Source organism: Phaseolus vulgaris, chromosome 4 (assembly GCF_000499845.2).
Source record: "Phaseolus vulgaris cultivar G19833 chromosome 4, P. vulgaris v2.0, whole genome shotgun sequence".
Lineage (NCBI taxonomy): Eukaryota > Viridiplantae > Streptophyta > Magnoliopsida > Fabales > Fabaceae > Phaseolus > Phaseolus vulgaris.
In genome coordinates, this window is record NC_023756.2 from 5899097 (window position 1) to 5913970 (window position 14874).

Here is a 14874-nt window from a genome sequence, read left to right on the forward strand (position 1 = left end):
CTTTTGACTAACACAATTCACACTCAAGCTTAGGACTCTACTTCTCTTATATGCTTTCTTGATAGAATATTTTAGTGATGAACTTTGTGGGTCTTTGGTCAACAACTTCCTTTAGGATATGGATATCTTATGTTAAGATCTAGCCACTTCTATTCCTAAAAAAGGCCACCTGAGATCTATATCTTTAACCCCAAATTCTTTGGCTAAGAATTTTTTTAACTTTCAATGATGATGATGATGTCATTGACATAGACGATGAGGAGAACAAGTTTGTCCTCTTTGGAGCGTTTTACAAACATTGTGTGATCCATTTGGCATTGAAAAAATTCATGCCCTTTCACAATCCTAGCTAACCTATCAAACCAAGCTCTTAGAGATTGCTTAGATTCATAAAGTGTTTTTCTTAATTTACAAACCTCCCCTTAGTTATCAGATGATTCTAGTCCTAGAGTGATCTTCATATAAATATCTTCCACAAGTCCTCCTTTTAAAAAAGTGTTGTCGATATGCAGTTGACGCAAGCCCATTCTTGATTTACTATAATGGATAAAAAAACTCAAATAAAGTTCAGTTTTGACCCTGGTAAGAAGGTTCCCAAAACAAGTTATATAAACATATATACACATCATCCAACAACTAGGAAAATTAAAATATCCCCCTAGCTCTAGGTAGCTCCTCCATTTTTACCAAAACATAATCCACTATTCTACATAGTACAACCATAACAGTGTACACATACACCAAAGTGAACTAATTTTTTAAAAATCATCTTACAACATGATATACATACATGTATATATGTATATGAATGTGTGTGTAAATAATGCATACATGTATCATTCACACCACATTCTTAACAACAGAGAACACATACACAATAAATTACATTTGAATAACTTCCATCCAAGAATACAAAAATCCTCATCAGTATCTCAATTAAACAATGTATTGTGACACTCAACGTCTTTTCATAATACTTGTATTAAGTATGTCCCACCAAAGACTAACTCTTGACCCATAATAAGTATATTTGAAAATTCATCCAAGGTTATCAGACTTGAGAGTCTACATAGACTCGTGGGAGGTCTGTAAACCTGACTCGTAAGAGTCTACTTCATTTAAAAAAATTATCAAAAAATAATAATTCATGTTACCAATTCCATAATATTGAAATAAACAAGTTCATACACCAACAAAATAACTAAAACAACACAAATGTTATCAAGTTTAAAAGTCTCATTCATCTAATCCTCTAAGGAAATTGATGACTTTTCTACGGCAAGTACACCGTGTTGTCAAAAGTAATAATTTGTCCCTAACGAATGATATCAAACCCACAATGAACTGTTGAATAATTAAGTAAAAGATTCATTAAATAGAAAACAAAATAATAAAGTTTGTTGGAGTTTGTTATGATTACAATGATTAATAAGAAAACAAGTCAAATAGTTTGTTGTTTCAATTGGGAAAATATGGATTGAGGTTCATCTTTCTCACTCTTTTGTATTTTGATTAGCATGACAATATTGTGTCCTTTGATTGATTTTGATGCCCATAAAAGATCATTCATATCGATTTCTCGCATATAAAATTATTAAGATGCCTCCTAAATATCGATTCCTCGCATATTTATAAAAACTTCTTATCGGTAAGATCAAACGTTGATCGAAATTAACATTTCAAATTTATTCCTAGCATTCAAATATGTTAAACATTATCATTTGGGTTAGAAACTTAGAAGTACTTTCCAGTCGAATCTAAATTTTGAGATCAAGGCGAACAAGCATTACTAACAAAATGATAATATCAATCATTAATCAAGAATATAATATTATGTTTAGATATTACCTCAATACATAAGCGTTTGAACATATTACTCCCAATCCAAAGGGTATAATTAACCACACATATGTTGGCTGTTAGAAAAAGGGAGAACAATAAAAGAAGATTCCTGATGTTTCTCCTTGACGGGCGTGTTCTCAAGGGTTTCTAACACCTCCTATTCTCCCAACTAGATTACAATTCACTCAATGATGTTTTCCTATCAATCTTGTGTGTCTAGGGTTGTGCCTCAAGCCTCCTATTTAACCTAATTGGATTGGGCTAAGTGACTTCTCGTTTGGGCGTTATTGGGCTCGCCTGGGCGAGTTGCACGAGAAAAGGCCCAACATCACTGGAGTAATCTCGCTTGGGCGAGATTGAGCTCGCCCAAGCGAGATCCTCTAGGGGCGTCTGGCTTAGGTGAGTTTGGGCGAGCTTTGGTGGGTGCTAGTGTGTTCCAACTTTCCCTTTTTAGCTTTGTATATTCTCCTTTTGTCCAATCATCTCCATTCTTTCCTAGAATCCTGAAATTAACATAAATTTGGGAATAAATCGTTCTTATTCAAATTAAAATCACAAAATATGTAAAAAGGTATAAATTTATAAATTAGGGGTTATTTTATCAATTAATATCCAAAAGTATATGTATTTTAATATGAAATATTACTGAAATCTAGAACTTATCATAAATCATCTCCAAGATCTTCATGATCATCTCCATCATCATCTCCATCACCATCAACATTATCATAAAAAACTATATTATCAAAATCGGTTGCATCTAGAATTGAATCATTTAAACTTGTTCCTTTAGCTAAGTCACCATTTACACCATCATCTTCAACTTGAATTTGCTTAACCTCAACACATTACCTCCTTCTTCAGTTATTCATTCATTATCAGACTCAAAGTCATCAAATGGGAGAGCAACAAATTTTCTAATTTGTTTGTTTCTCAACTTCAAGTATACATTACATAAACCAAGTCATTCATTTTTTTATGGTGCAAATGATTTCTTCTTTTTGTATGAACCTATAATTAAATATGAAATTTTTGTCAATATATAAATCAAATCAAGAAAAACCTTAAATAACTTCATGAACTTGAATTACCATTTCAAATGAGCTCTAATTACGCTCACACCCTGAAGAACTACAAGTCAAACTCAAAACTTGAACAACAAACCTCTTTAGTTATGGAGTTCTATCCCCAAACATCTCCCACATTCTCCAGGGAACATAACTTTCCTTCACGCCTTTGCATCTTCCATAGAAAATAGTCCTCTACCATAGTGAAAATCAATAAGTTGCAAATTGATTTTTGTTATTTTCTGCAACGTCATTAACCAATCTTTTTCATGCATATGTACAACCCCTCCTTCACTCAACATCATCATTTCTAAAGTTTGGTTCATAGTGTAACTGGGGGTTTAGATAATAGGTAGACACATGCAAAGACTTATGAAACTGATTATTCCACCTTTGATTAATGATTTTCCAAATAGGTTCATAACTACGTACCAATTATGTTATACTAGAAATAATTACACAAATAAGTAAGTATTTAAATTTAAAATGGAAGGAAGTTAGAAATGTTACCTTTTCTTGATATTATTAAAGTTTCTTTTAATCTTCTCTTTGACGCAATCCATCTCCTCATATATAAATCTCATTGCGGGTTTTGCATCCAAATCTACCAATCGAAGGACAACCATAAGAGGGACAACAACTTTTAAGCATATAGTTACATTCTTCCAAAATTGACTATCTAATACCACATTTTGAACTTTTCTCCCTTCATGTTAAGTTCCAAACTTTGTTTTTCTTCTTCAAAGTTAAATATGGTCATCAATGATATTTTCATTTCATACAAACAAATTAGAGTCAAGTAAGTTGTGACAAATCTAGTCATTCCACACCTTATCAAGTCCATTCCCTTTGTAAACTTATTTTTGTATCAAAACAAAAAATTAACATAAAAAGTAGAGAAAATATTAAATAAAAAAATCAAGAATAACGGTAACTTTCTTCTCAAATTAAAATGAATTTACAAGTAAAGTTTATATATAATAATTATACTTATTTTACATAATCGATTAGGTACTACATAATGATAAAATACTAATGATGTAATAAATTAAATAAAAAGTATAATTAGGGGTAAAAATTACTTTTACTAATAATTATATTATTAAGTTTTTATTAATGTATATTTTATATTATAATAAAATATAAATATGAAAATAATAAATGAATTAATTTAATATTTTACTAATATACATTTCATATTATAACAATAAATAATTAAAATTAAAAAACTAATAAATAAACTATTTAATTTAATATTTTTATATTATAATAAACATATAATTAAAGTAACAAATAAAATAAATTTCATTAATTTAATTTTTTATTTTTTAAGTTAATTTATTTTAATATATTTTTATTTTAAAATATAACTTTATTATTTATTAAAAATTATAATAATTTTTACTTTAATTTAAAATTTATTTTAATTTTAACCTCTAATTATTTAAACATTATTTTTTAAATATATAATATAAAAATAAATTTATTACATCAATCAAATTAACTACGAATTTCCTTTTCACTTTTCATTCATTTTCCATCAATTCAAACTACTCAACTTTTTCCTCTAAATTTTAAAAAGTAAAAGTAATAATAAAAATACACACATTTATAAAAAAAAAAAAAGAGTGAAAATATATATAAGCTCTCCCTGGTATTGATTTTGATCTCGAAAATTCAATTTGCATTTTACCGCCAGATATTTTCATTCATCCTTCACTCTGCACTTTGAAGAGAAGTGTCATGGAAGCAGAAGAACACTTTCAACTTCCTCATCTATCTCACGGTCTCTCTCTCTCTCTGAATTTCGATTAGGAATGTCACCAAGAAAGTTGTCACACTTTTTCTGCCTTTTTTTTTCTCTTCACTTTACAAGTTGAATCATTCTGAGAATAACCTTCGTGCTAGGGTTTCGTTCAACACGATTTCTGCTAGTTATGCTTTCGCTTTTGTTTTTCATTCTTGAATCTGATTCCTTTTATTTATTTATTGAACTGAAGTTGCAAATTCTCCGGTTCAAGGCATGGAAAACGTGGTGGCAACGGTTAGCGGTTACCACGGCTCCGAGCGCTTCGATCTCATCAAGCTGATTTCACATGCCGGCGCCAATTACGTTGGCACAATGTCGAAATCGATAACGCATCTGGTTAGTTTTTTTTTGAAGTTTTTTTTTTTTTTTTCTAGTTTGGTCGTGGGAGAGAATGATAGAGCACGATTGATAGGGGTAAAGAGAAAGCTTAATTGAAATAGAGAACTAAATTGAGAGGGATATAGCTTAGTTGATATAGATAGACAGATAACCGATAGAGATTGATAGAGTTTAATGCCGTGGTGGATATTGGTGTGCATTGTCGAAATTAATAATGCATCTGGTAAGTTTTTATTTTATTTTATGTGTGTGTGTGTGTGTGAGGGAGGGAGGGAGGGAGAGAGAGAGAGGTAAAGAGAAAGCTTAATTGAGAAGGAGCTTAATAGAGAGATAGAGAAAATACTTGGGAGAGAAAGAGAGCTTTGCTGGGAGAGACAGGCAGATAGATAGAGATTAGAGAGTTTAATTCCATGGAGGGTTTTGATGCATCTGGTGAGTTGTGTGTGTGTGAGAGAGAGAGAGAATTTTGTTGCGCAATGTTGAAATCAATAATTCATCTGGAGTGTGTGTATGTGAGTTAGAGTTAGAGAGTGAGAACTTAATTCGATGGAGAATTTTGGTGCGCAATGTTGAATTTCGTAATTCCTCTGAGGAGTTTTGTGTGTGTGAGTGAATGAATGAATGAGAGAGAGAGAGAGCTTAATTCGGTGGTGGATTTAGGTTATGTCCAGGTTTGTGAGTTAGGAAGGTATGCTTTCTGTTTATGTGTGGTGAAAGGGAAAGAAATGTGAGGGAGAATTTAGACGGAAGAAGAGAGTTTGGGAATGAACGAACAGGTTATTACAAGCTTTCATTGACGAATTATTTTATGATTGATTATTTTGTGATTGATCAGGTGTGCTGGAAATTTGAAGGAAAGAAATATGATATTGCGTTGAAGTTTAGAATACCTGTAGTGAACCACCAATGGATTGAGGACTGCATAAAGGAAGGAAGGCGTGTTCCAGAAGATTCTTATACCTTGCAGAGGTGAATTTGTTTTATTTACCTTGCAGAAGTGAATTTGTTTTCTTTCCCCTCCTTAGGGAAGAATTATACCAGAGTGTAATGGATTTTACAGAGAGTTATAGCATTTTGAAAGAAACTAACTCATGATGATTGGTTGTTTTAGTCAGCATCCAATGTCATCATCATGCTCTTGGAATTAGAATGAGCGTTGAAAAGGCATGAATGATCAATTTGATATTGCGAGTTTTGATTTGGATTGTGTTGGCGTAAATTGAAAGTTACTGTGATATGAAGCTTTTCATTTTCGTGAGTCACAACCCCACAACTTACACCTGAAGGAAGTTACGTTGACATTTAACATGGCATTAGTGCTATGCTACAACTTTTGGGAAAGTTGGTTATTTACAGTTTTGATACACTATCTACCATATATTATGTTATACGATGGGCGTCTTTGTTGTGGACTCAGAAGTTTGCTTCTAGTTTCTTTAGTTTGGGATCATCGGTTTTATTATCTGGTACTGGTAGATGATTATTTGATTTGAAAATCTTGGGTGCATTATTTGGTTATATAGGAGCTTATTTTTTTTGTTCTCGTATAATCTGACATGGATTAAAATTTGGGGAATATTTTTCTTAAGTTCACTTATTATCATTATTATTTTCAGTGGACATGAAGTAGGGCGATTGTTACTGGAAGTTCCCCACACTGTTCGAGATAGTAGGTTGACAAAGAAAAAAATCGTCAGTGACAAGTTACATGATACTGGGTCTGAAAGGCAAGAAACTAACTTCGGTTCTGGAATTTCAAGAACTTATGTTTTGGAAGATTCTTGTTTAATGAAAAGGGTAAATTAGGCTCTCGACTCTCTCTGTTCTCCTCTTGGACGCTTTTAATCTTTATGATTCACATTCTGAGTGTTTTCAAGCAAGTTCTGATTCATAATTTTGTTGCCTGATTTTAGAATGGGGCACAACTTTCAGAATTTAATATGTGGAGTCATTAACATCCATCTTTAGAGTTGATCATTAACTACTATCAACGAAAATTTCATTTGCACACCCAGGTGTTCCATTTCAATCTCTATATATTTTTTATGGTATCAGGCAAGATTTTTTATTGCATTTCTTTGTTGTTCCTTGATAGATTAAAAACTAAAGGTACCACCATGGTTCTTTGGCGTAGATGGGATTGTTTTCTTTTTAGATTTGAGTCATCGTCAACGTTTAGCTGTGACTTTTCTGATATTTTTTGCATCAATGGGTTATTTCAAAATTTGTAGCCAGTATTATTCATCTACAAACTTGAATAAATCTGTCTGCTTGCTTATGCAACATATGTGGTTTGCCTTCCACCAAATGCTCAATTAAAGAAAAACATGCCTTAGGTATGGAGATCATAGATTACTTTTAGGCTGAACGATAATTCAAAAATATGTAGCAGCTAGCTGATTGTTTGCATGAACTTTTTTCTGTATCTCAATCATTTCTTTATTGCTGGTGCTTTATGAAGTACTTGCATTACATGTGCTATCCTCTTGAATACAGCATTATTTGTTCTTTCGGAATGCCCATTAATTTCTTTTCTTTTCTCTGCATTCTCTATTTTTAGCATGATGAGTCAAGTTCATATTCGTCTAGACTGTCAAGGAAAGGAAAAAGGAACATCTGCAATGGAAAGGGAGACAGGACTGTAGCTGGACCTTCTCGTAAAGGAAGAAGACTTACCAGAAATCTTGTTGATGAAGTTGTGTTGGCTCCTTCAATTTTGGATTTAAGCCCAGATAATCCCCTTTTTAGAATGGATAGACTGCAAACAGAAGCTGAAGCTACCTCTAGCCTTTCTGGTTGTGTCAATAGTAACATTATTCTACAAAATAGTGAAGGACCTAATGCTGGATTAAGTAATGAAAGTAGAATAATCAATGGTGGTTCAGATGTTATTGACCAGATCAAAGATTCAAGTCATATATCTGCTCCTAGAAATTCAACTTTCTTTGTAGAAGATGCCCTACCTGTGCCACAAACATCAATAGATTTATGTTCCAGTGATGATGAAAAGTTCATGGACGGTGATCAGGTTGAAAATGGTGCTGGCTTGCCTACTTCATCCGAGATGTCATGCGTTATATGTTTCACAGATTTCAGCACAACTCGGGGGATTCTGCCGTGTGGACATCGATTTTGTTTTCCATGCATCCAGAGTTGGGTTGATCACAGGGTATGCCTTTTCTTTTATCTACCATTTCATTTATCTTCCATTTTCCATTTTCCATTTTGACGAATAAAAGCCTATTAATTGATAATCATAATCTCTGTAGCATTCCATTTTCTTTTGAATAGATTTCAAAGTTGGTCTCTATTTTTCGAATCCTAACCAAACTATGTAATTTAACTTTCATTCATCTTATGCTTCTCTTTCTCATTGAGAATGAGGCTCCACCTCATTGTTGTGCCTTATTTTCTTAGTGTAACCCTTATGAAAGTACATTTACGAATTTTGTCGAGTCTATGATGCACTATTCGAAAATATCCTATTTACAGATTTGGATGGATTACGGCAAGCTTGTTTGTCCTGTATAACTCGTTAGATTTCCTCTTAATGTCATTTGGATGTCTCTTTCATTCTCGTTTGTTTTTCAATATTTATAGACTTCAATGAGAAAAATGTCAACCTGCCCTTTGTGCAAGGCAAGTTTTGTGATGATTAAGAAAGTCGAGCATGCAGCCACAGCTGATCAAAAAGTATACTCTCAGACAATCCCATGTAACCATTCATCCTCAGATATTTTTATCCCCATGGATCAAGAGTTACGGCATACTATCTTTGAGGTATTCTTATTCATTAAGTTATATTAGTTGTTATCTCTATTGGGTGTTATTTTTCTTTTTTTTTCATATTAGTTGAAATCACATAAAAGACGAGCCTTAACTTGGTGGTTAGATTTCTACCTTGTGATCTAGAGGTCATGGGTTCAAATTCTAAAAGTAGTCTTTCTGCTTGTAGGGTTAAAACTATTCTAGATTATTTTAAAAAGATAGAAAAGAGGAAAGAAGTGACTGGAGACACTGGTAAATTTTTTGAATAAGTGGTTGCTAGATTGGTGATTATACAGTAACGTTTTTGGCTTGTATACATTGCATACAATCTTTTGACCCCTTTAAAAATATTGAGTGGTATTCACTGAAAGCCTGTCATAGATTCTACTGGAACTTAATGTTTCTTATATGCTTTTTGTTTAACTTGGACTGCTCATAAATAAGTGGCAGTTTAATTGGTTGCTGCAACCATATAGTGAAAGTGATTAAGATTTATTCTGTCAAAAGAACAGTAACGTATCAGCTGTCAACTTTTGTTTTACTAGTTAAGTAGGAATGCTTTATGTGTGGACTCTACCCCACCCAACATTTTGTTCATTTTAATAGATTTTTCTTGCTTATTAAGGGTTGTTGTTTGTGTAACAGACCAACATTCTCACTGTTAGCCTTATGATATCCATGATTTTGTAATGTTGAATTTCTATTTGTCCTTTACTAGGCAGACTATGATTCCCACGAATCCATGATCCATAAAATTTAATGTCGATTAGCATGGTTCTATACAATGATAATGCACACCACCTATAAGAACCCAGAAGAAAATATATATGAAATTACTTGATTTTATTTTGTGAATTACCATTCTTGTGATAATTTCCTCTAAAGAAAAATGTTAGGAATACACTTTCTAACACAAATTTTGATTACATCCCACCTTTTATATATATATATATTGGATTGGGTTGCTTCCTATAATGTGACTGAAAGTTTATACCCATCTTAATATGATTTTCTCTTTGTGTGGTTTGTCTTTTGCCTGTACAGTCTTCACAGAGTGGAGCTTGTGTAATTTGCCGTGGTCGGGAACCAGAGGATCTCCTTGAGAGTTGTGATATTTGCCAAATTCGAAAGATCCATTCTTATTGCATGGACCCTCCTCTACGGCCATGGACATGCAATCATTGTAAGGAACTTAGGATGCTTTATCGCTCTAATCACTCCTATTAGTGTCTATCTTTTATCAGAGTCTCAAGTATATTTTCATTTCATATGAGAGGTCTTGTAATCTTGGGGAAGCTTATTCATGCTGTCTATCTTTAGCTAAACTTTTAAGACAAAATCAATATGACCTCACTTCATTCAGATAATAGTCTTTTAGATGTCACTTAGGGTTTAATTATGAAATAAAGTTATTGAGAAAGATCAATCTTTTAAATCAATATATTAATCTTTAATTTTAAAATTAAAATAATATATTTAGTTCATGCATATTATCTTTAAAATAATTAATGAAAATTATCATAATTTATTTTATGAATAAATTAATATTAATACACGAAGAAAATGTTTTGGATGGTAGTTTAGATTATTTTTTTTAAAAAAAATAGAGTTGTAATATATAACTATTTTTAATAATATTTTGGGGCTACATATTTTTTTCTTTTTTTAAACAAAATGAACTATTTTAGAAGTACCTTTTAAAAGACCTTTTCAAATAAAAATTGATTTTGATTATAATTTATATTATTATAATAAGGAATATATCATTTCATAATTTTGTTGGTGTCAAATACTTTTAATAAATAATAAATTATTTACTTAATAAAATAAGTAATTGAATAATTTTTTAAAAGTAACTTTTACATGATTTTCTTAATACCATTCTTATAAATTTATATATATATATATATATATATATATTATTGTATGTCATATTTTTAATTAATCACTCAAAAAATTATAGAAAATTATAAAATATATTATTTTAATATAATAAAAATAGAAATATTATGAAGTATTTTTTTAGTTTATTATATCATTACTTGATCATACTTCTAATTAGTTATTAAAATAATATAATTTTTGTAGTTATTTTAGTTATTTTAAACACATTAAATACTTATAGATAATTTAACCTAAATAAATAATTTTATGACCAGTATGGATGAAGTACATGGTTATTTTAACTTTTTGTAAGAGAAAGTTGTACAAATTTGATTTGATTTGATTCAGTTGTCTCTTTGGTGCAATCTAGTTCTCAAATAACATGAGTGAAAAGAAGTTCAATTGAAATTCACTCTAGGACTCTAATAATTATGTCAACTTTGCAAAGTAAACAAGAAAAAGACATACATGTTTATTGTAGTGTGTATTGCACAGTAATGATCAAAACTATCAAAAATATCACTAAACAATATACCAAATTTGTTTTCAAAATGTTTTAAACCCTGATAAATTGCATACACTAATAATTTAAAATGTTGGATAATTATTGTTCATATTCAAGTTTAATCTTTCAAAGAGGTTAAGGAACCTTTCAATGTGAACACTTTATTTTTACATATCTGTGTTTGGATTGAGTTTGACTGCTCATAAGATCAGAGGACCTTAGTTATGCATTATGCTATGAATGCAGAACAATCTCAATATTGTGATCAAATTCAATTCAGAAGATTCATTGCATCAACTGTTCTTTTTTTATGATCCTAATGCCTCCCTGGGGCCCCTTACCTCCACTCTCTGAAAGGAACATTAATGTCTTTCGGTTGCTTCATGTCCTATTCACAGCAAATAAGTATTTTAAAACATTTTATTATTATTATTATTATTTAAAATTTATTAAAAGTTACAAATGTTAAGAGACGTTGCTTTTCTATTTAACATTTTCTATTCTAATTTTATAATTTTAAGAAATTCCACTAATAATAATATGAGTATGTACTAAAAAATAAAATAGTGTTAATAATACGATTTGTTAGTAATATTTCTTATATTTGTATATAAAAAAATAATGTGTGATCCCATTTTAATATGCAACATCATTTCCTAAGGTTTTCTTAAATTATATGATTTATTAAGGTGTTTTTAAAAGATATAATTATTATTTGATATTTAAATTATAATAAATACTTTCTGTTAAATTTTTATTTTAAAAAAATATTTAATAAATATTTTAACAAATATAAGTATATCTGTTTCTAATAGGAACTAAAATATAAAAAAAATTATAATTTTTTTACTTTAAAGTAAGATTTATAGTAAAATCTGCACCTTCCATTTTCATGGAGTTCCAAAGTTGAATATTGACATTTTTGTGGCAGCCATTGAGTTTTGAGTTACTCCAATTTTATGTGACCGATATGGATATTCTATTTTAGGGTTTTGAGAAGTTAGATAAAGATTACCGTTCTGTATATTCTTTCTGCTGATCCGTGTCAGTGTTTTTATGTCGGATTGTGTTTGCTTTTAATGTTCATTGTTTTTGTCGCTTTCAACTTATTTCTGTAACATCATTTCCTCGGTCTTTGCCTTTGCCTTCATGGCGTGCCTTCAATCTCTATTAGTATTACCTTTTCTTCACATTCTTACATTATTTTTCATTTCACACTTCATAATTTATTAAGTAAATTGGAGTACTAATTTATGTTTATAATTTTTTCTCTCTAGATTTTATGTGCTGCAATGCTTTTTCATCAGTTTTCTTTTATTTATTTTTTTATAAATTGAAATCTGTTTTTATTTAAAACATTTTATTGTATATAAGTGGAACAAATCTCAATTTCATAAACCGATTTTATGAAATTAAATTAAATTTAAAGTCTAATTTGTAATAATTACTTTATTGTTTCTCATTAATTTAGTAGAACAAGTTTATATTTAAAGTTTATATTTTCAGTTCATTAATGTCAACTGATCAAATTATCTAATGAGTAAGAGATAGAGTAGACAAAGTAGTTTGTTAACTTATTTTTAATTAAAAATTAAAATATTAATTTCTATGTATTGTATTATTTGAATGATACAAGTATATAATTTAAGTTATTAATAATTATAAATATAATTTCAATTATTAATTATAATAGATAATTTAACATGTAAAATAATAGTATTTTAATTTATTTATATGCATTATAAAATATCACAAATTTGCAAAAGAACTAAAATTCTGAAATCGATATGATATGATATTGATCAAACTTAAAAAAATATTTGTTCCTTTTTTTTACTAGGTAAAATCAAAATAGGTGAGATTGTCTTTATTTGTCACTCCTATTTTTATTCTTTATAATTATATTGATTTTTTCTTTGTGGATTTTGAAAAAACTTATATTTAATAATTATAGTAAAATTGTTTACTTATATTTAATAATTATAGTGAAATTGTTTACATATATTTAATCATGAATATGTGGAGCGAACTTCATCATGCAATTAGTGGTGTATGTTGCGGTTTTGACTTAATTTATGTTTCACAATAAATTAATGAGTCAAAAGTTTGTGAATCCATTCTCTAGGATGTTAGTTATTGAAGAGGTCATTCATACAAGATTCAATGATTATAGATATGATTCATACAAGATTCAATGATTATAGATCTGATAAGGAGTTATCGTCAAATTTTTTAATTTGTAGGTTAATTAATAAGAAATAGAAAAAAGAAGAAGAACGAACATTAAAAGTTGTCATAAAAGTGTCTAAATTGTTAGTTCTACCATATACTTTGAAGGATAAAACAACATAAATAGATGTGATGGAAATGTGGAACATGTTCAGTATGGTAAAAAATTAGCTAAGAATTGGATATGAATGAAATTATGTGAATCTTAGAAGGTTGATAAGATCTTGATCAACTCAAGATCCTTGAAAAGATACTCATTTATGGTGGAAGTAAGAAGAAACATGGGTTAGGCTTATGGTTTCACAATAAAACAAAAAGAGAAAACAAGCATGAGTTGTAAAAAGAAATAAAAAAAAATGAATTGAGACTTAGAAATAGAGAAGAACACACCACCTTTGTGATAAATTTCAAAGGATAAGTGCAAGAAGACTAGTCACTTGAGAAAACTTCTTAAGATAAGAGTAGATAATTCTACAAGACTTCATAGAGAGAATTTCATTCAATCTACACAAGTGACTTTACAAAAGGGAGAGACCTCATTTTATAAGCATGGAACTCGGCCTAGGAAAAAAAGAGACAAATTATGAGAAACATGAATCACTAATCTAGAGTTAACTCTTCTAATCTATCACTAAACTCTTCAGTCAACTCTTAAACTTGATTAACACATGATAATTTCTTGAAACTAAGAAAAACACTTGAGTAGTTTCTTAAATTTAAGAGGTAGTTCCTTGATTTAAGGAAAAAATTATGATGATTTTCCTAAAAGGAACACAAGACACAAACAATGTGTTCAAGACACATGTGTAGAAGTTACAACCAATTATTACATTTATGAAAGTGACACGTGTTAGTTGAAATTCTTCAATTGACTCTTCTACATTCCAAAACTATTCACTTGCCTTCTAGTATGACTCTTTGATTATTTCAATAAATATTCTATAATTTAAGAGTTTTATAAATTTTAATTTCTTGTTAAAACTCTAATCTCTTCATCTTTTTCTTCCTTGTCATGCTTCTTATTTTTATTCTTTTATATTCCTATTCTCTATCTTCAACAATTTTTTATCATCTTTATTTACATTAGGTAAAAAGTTCATCATTTATAAGAAGTTTTGTCTCTAAACAAAGATAGGTATAACAATTTACAACAAGTCAATTATGCATAAGAGAAAGACCTAAGGACCATGTCACTAAAATTGGTGGGTATCATCTACCACCACTTCTAAGTGGAAATTCCTTCAACATGCTTCACATGTCATACATTAATTTCTTGCACTCCCTTCCAACAAGGATAATGTGGAGACAATAGGTCCAACATTAGGAATTATCCTTGACCTAGGAGAGTTAAGCAATCAATCTTTGATAAATTCAATGTGAGATAGATGCATCTCAAAACATGAGCAAGAATACTTTGAGACATTCTCTTT

General features: G+C 29.9%; 1 protein-coding gene across 1 annotated transcript; it reads left to right on the plus strand.

Moving 5' to 3' along the window:
* The first annotated feature begins 4567 nt into the window (after positions 1 to 4567).
* LOC137837077 (uncharacterized) lies at positions 4568 to 10185 on the plus strand. The gene is made up of 7 exons (XM_068645933.1): positions 4568 to 4695; positions 4910 to 5055; positions 5894 to 6027; positions 6675 to 6855; positions 7619 to 8227; positions 8659 to 8838; positions 9871 to 10185. Exons 1-7 carry the CDS (start codon positions 4653 to 4655, stop codon positions 10051 to 10053), a joined length of 1476 nt encoding a protein of 491 aa, XP_068502034.1. The 5' UTR covers positions 4568 to 4652; the 3' UTR covers positions 10054 to 10185.
* Positions 10186 to 14874: the final 4689 nt, after the last annotated feature.

Bases quoted from the DNA above. Each gene is read 5' to 3' on its own strand.
- LOC137837077 (XM_068645933.1), top strand. From the start codon at position 4,653: ATGGAAGCAGAAGAACACTTTCAACTTCCTCATCTATCTCACG. The intron at 8,228-8,658 runs GTATGCCTTTTC...CAATATTTATAG, and splicing joins AGAGTTGGGTTGATCACAGG to ACTTCAATGAGAAAAATGTC. The intron at 8,839-9,870 runs GTATTCTTATTC...TTGCCTGTACAG, and splicing joins TACGGCATACTATCTTTGAG to TCTTCACAGAGTGGAGCTTG.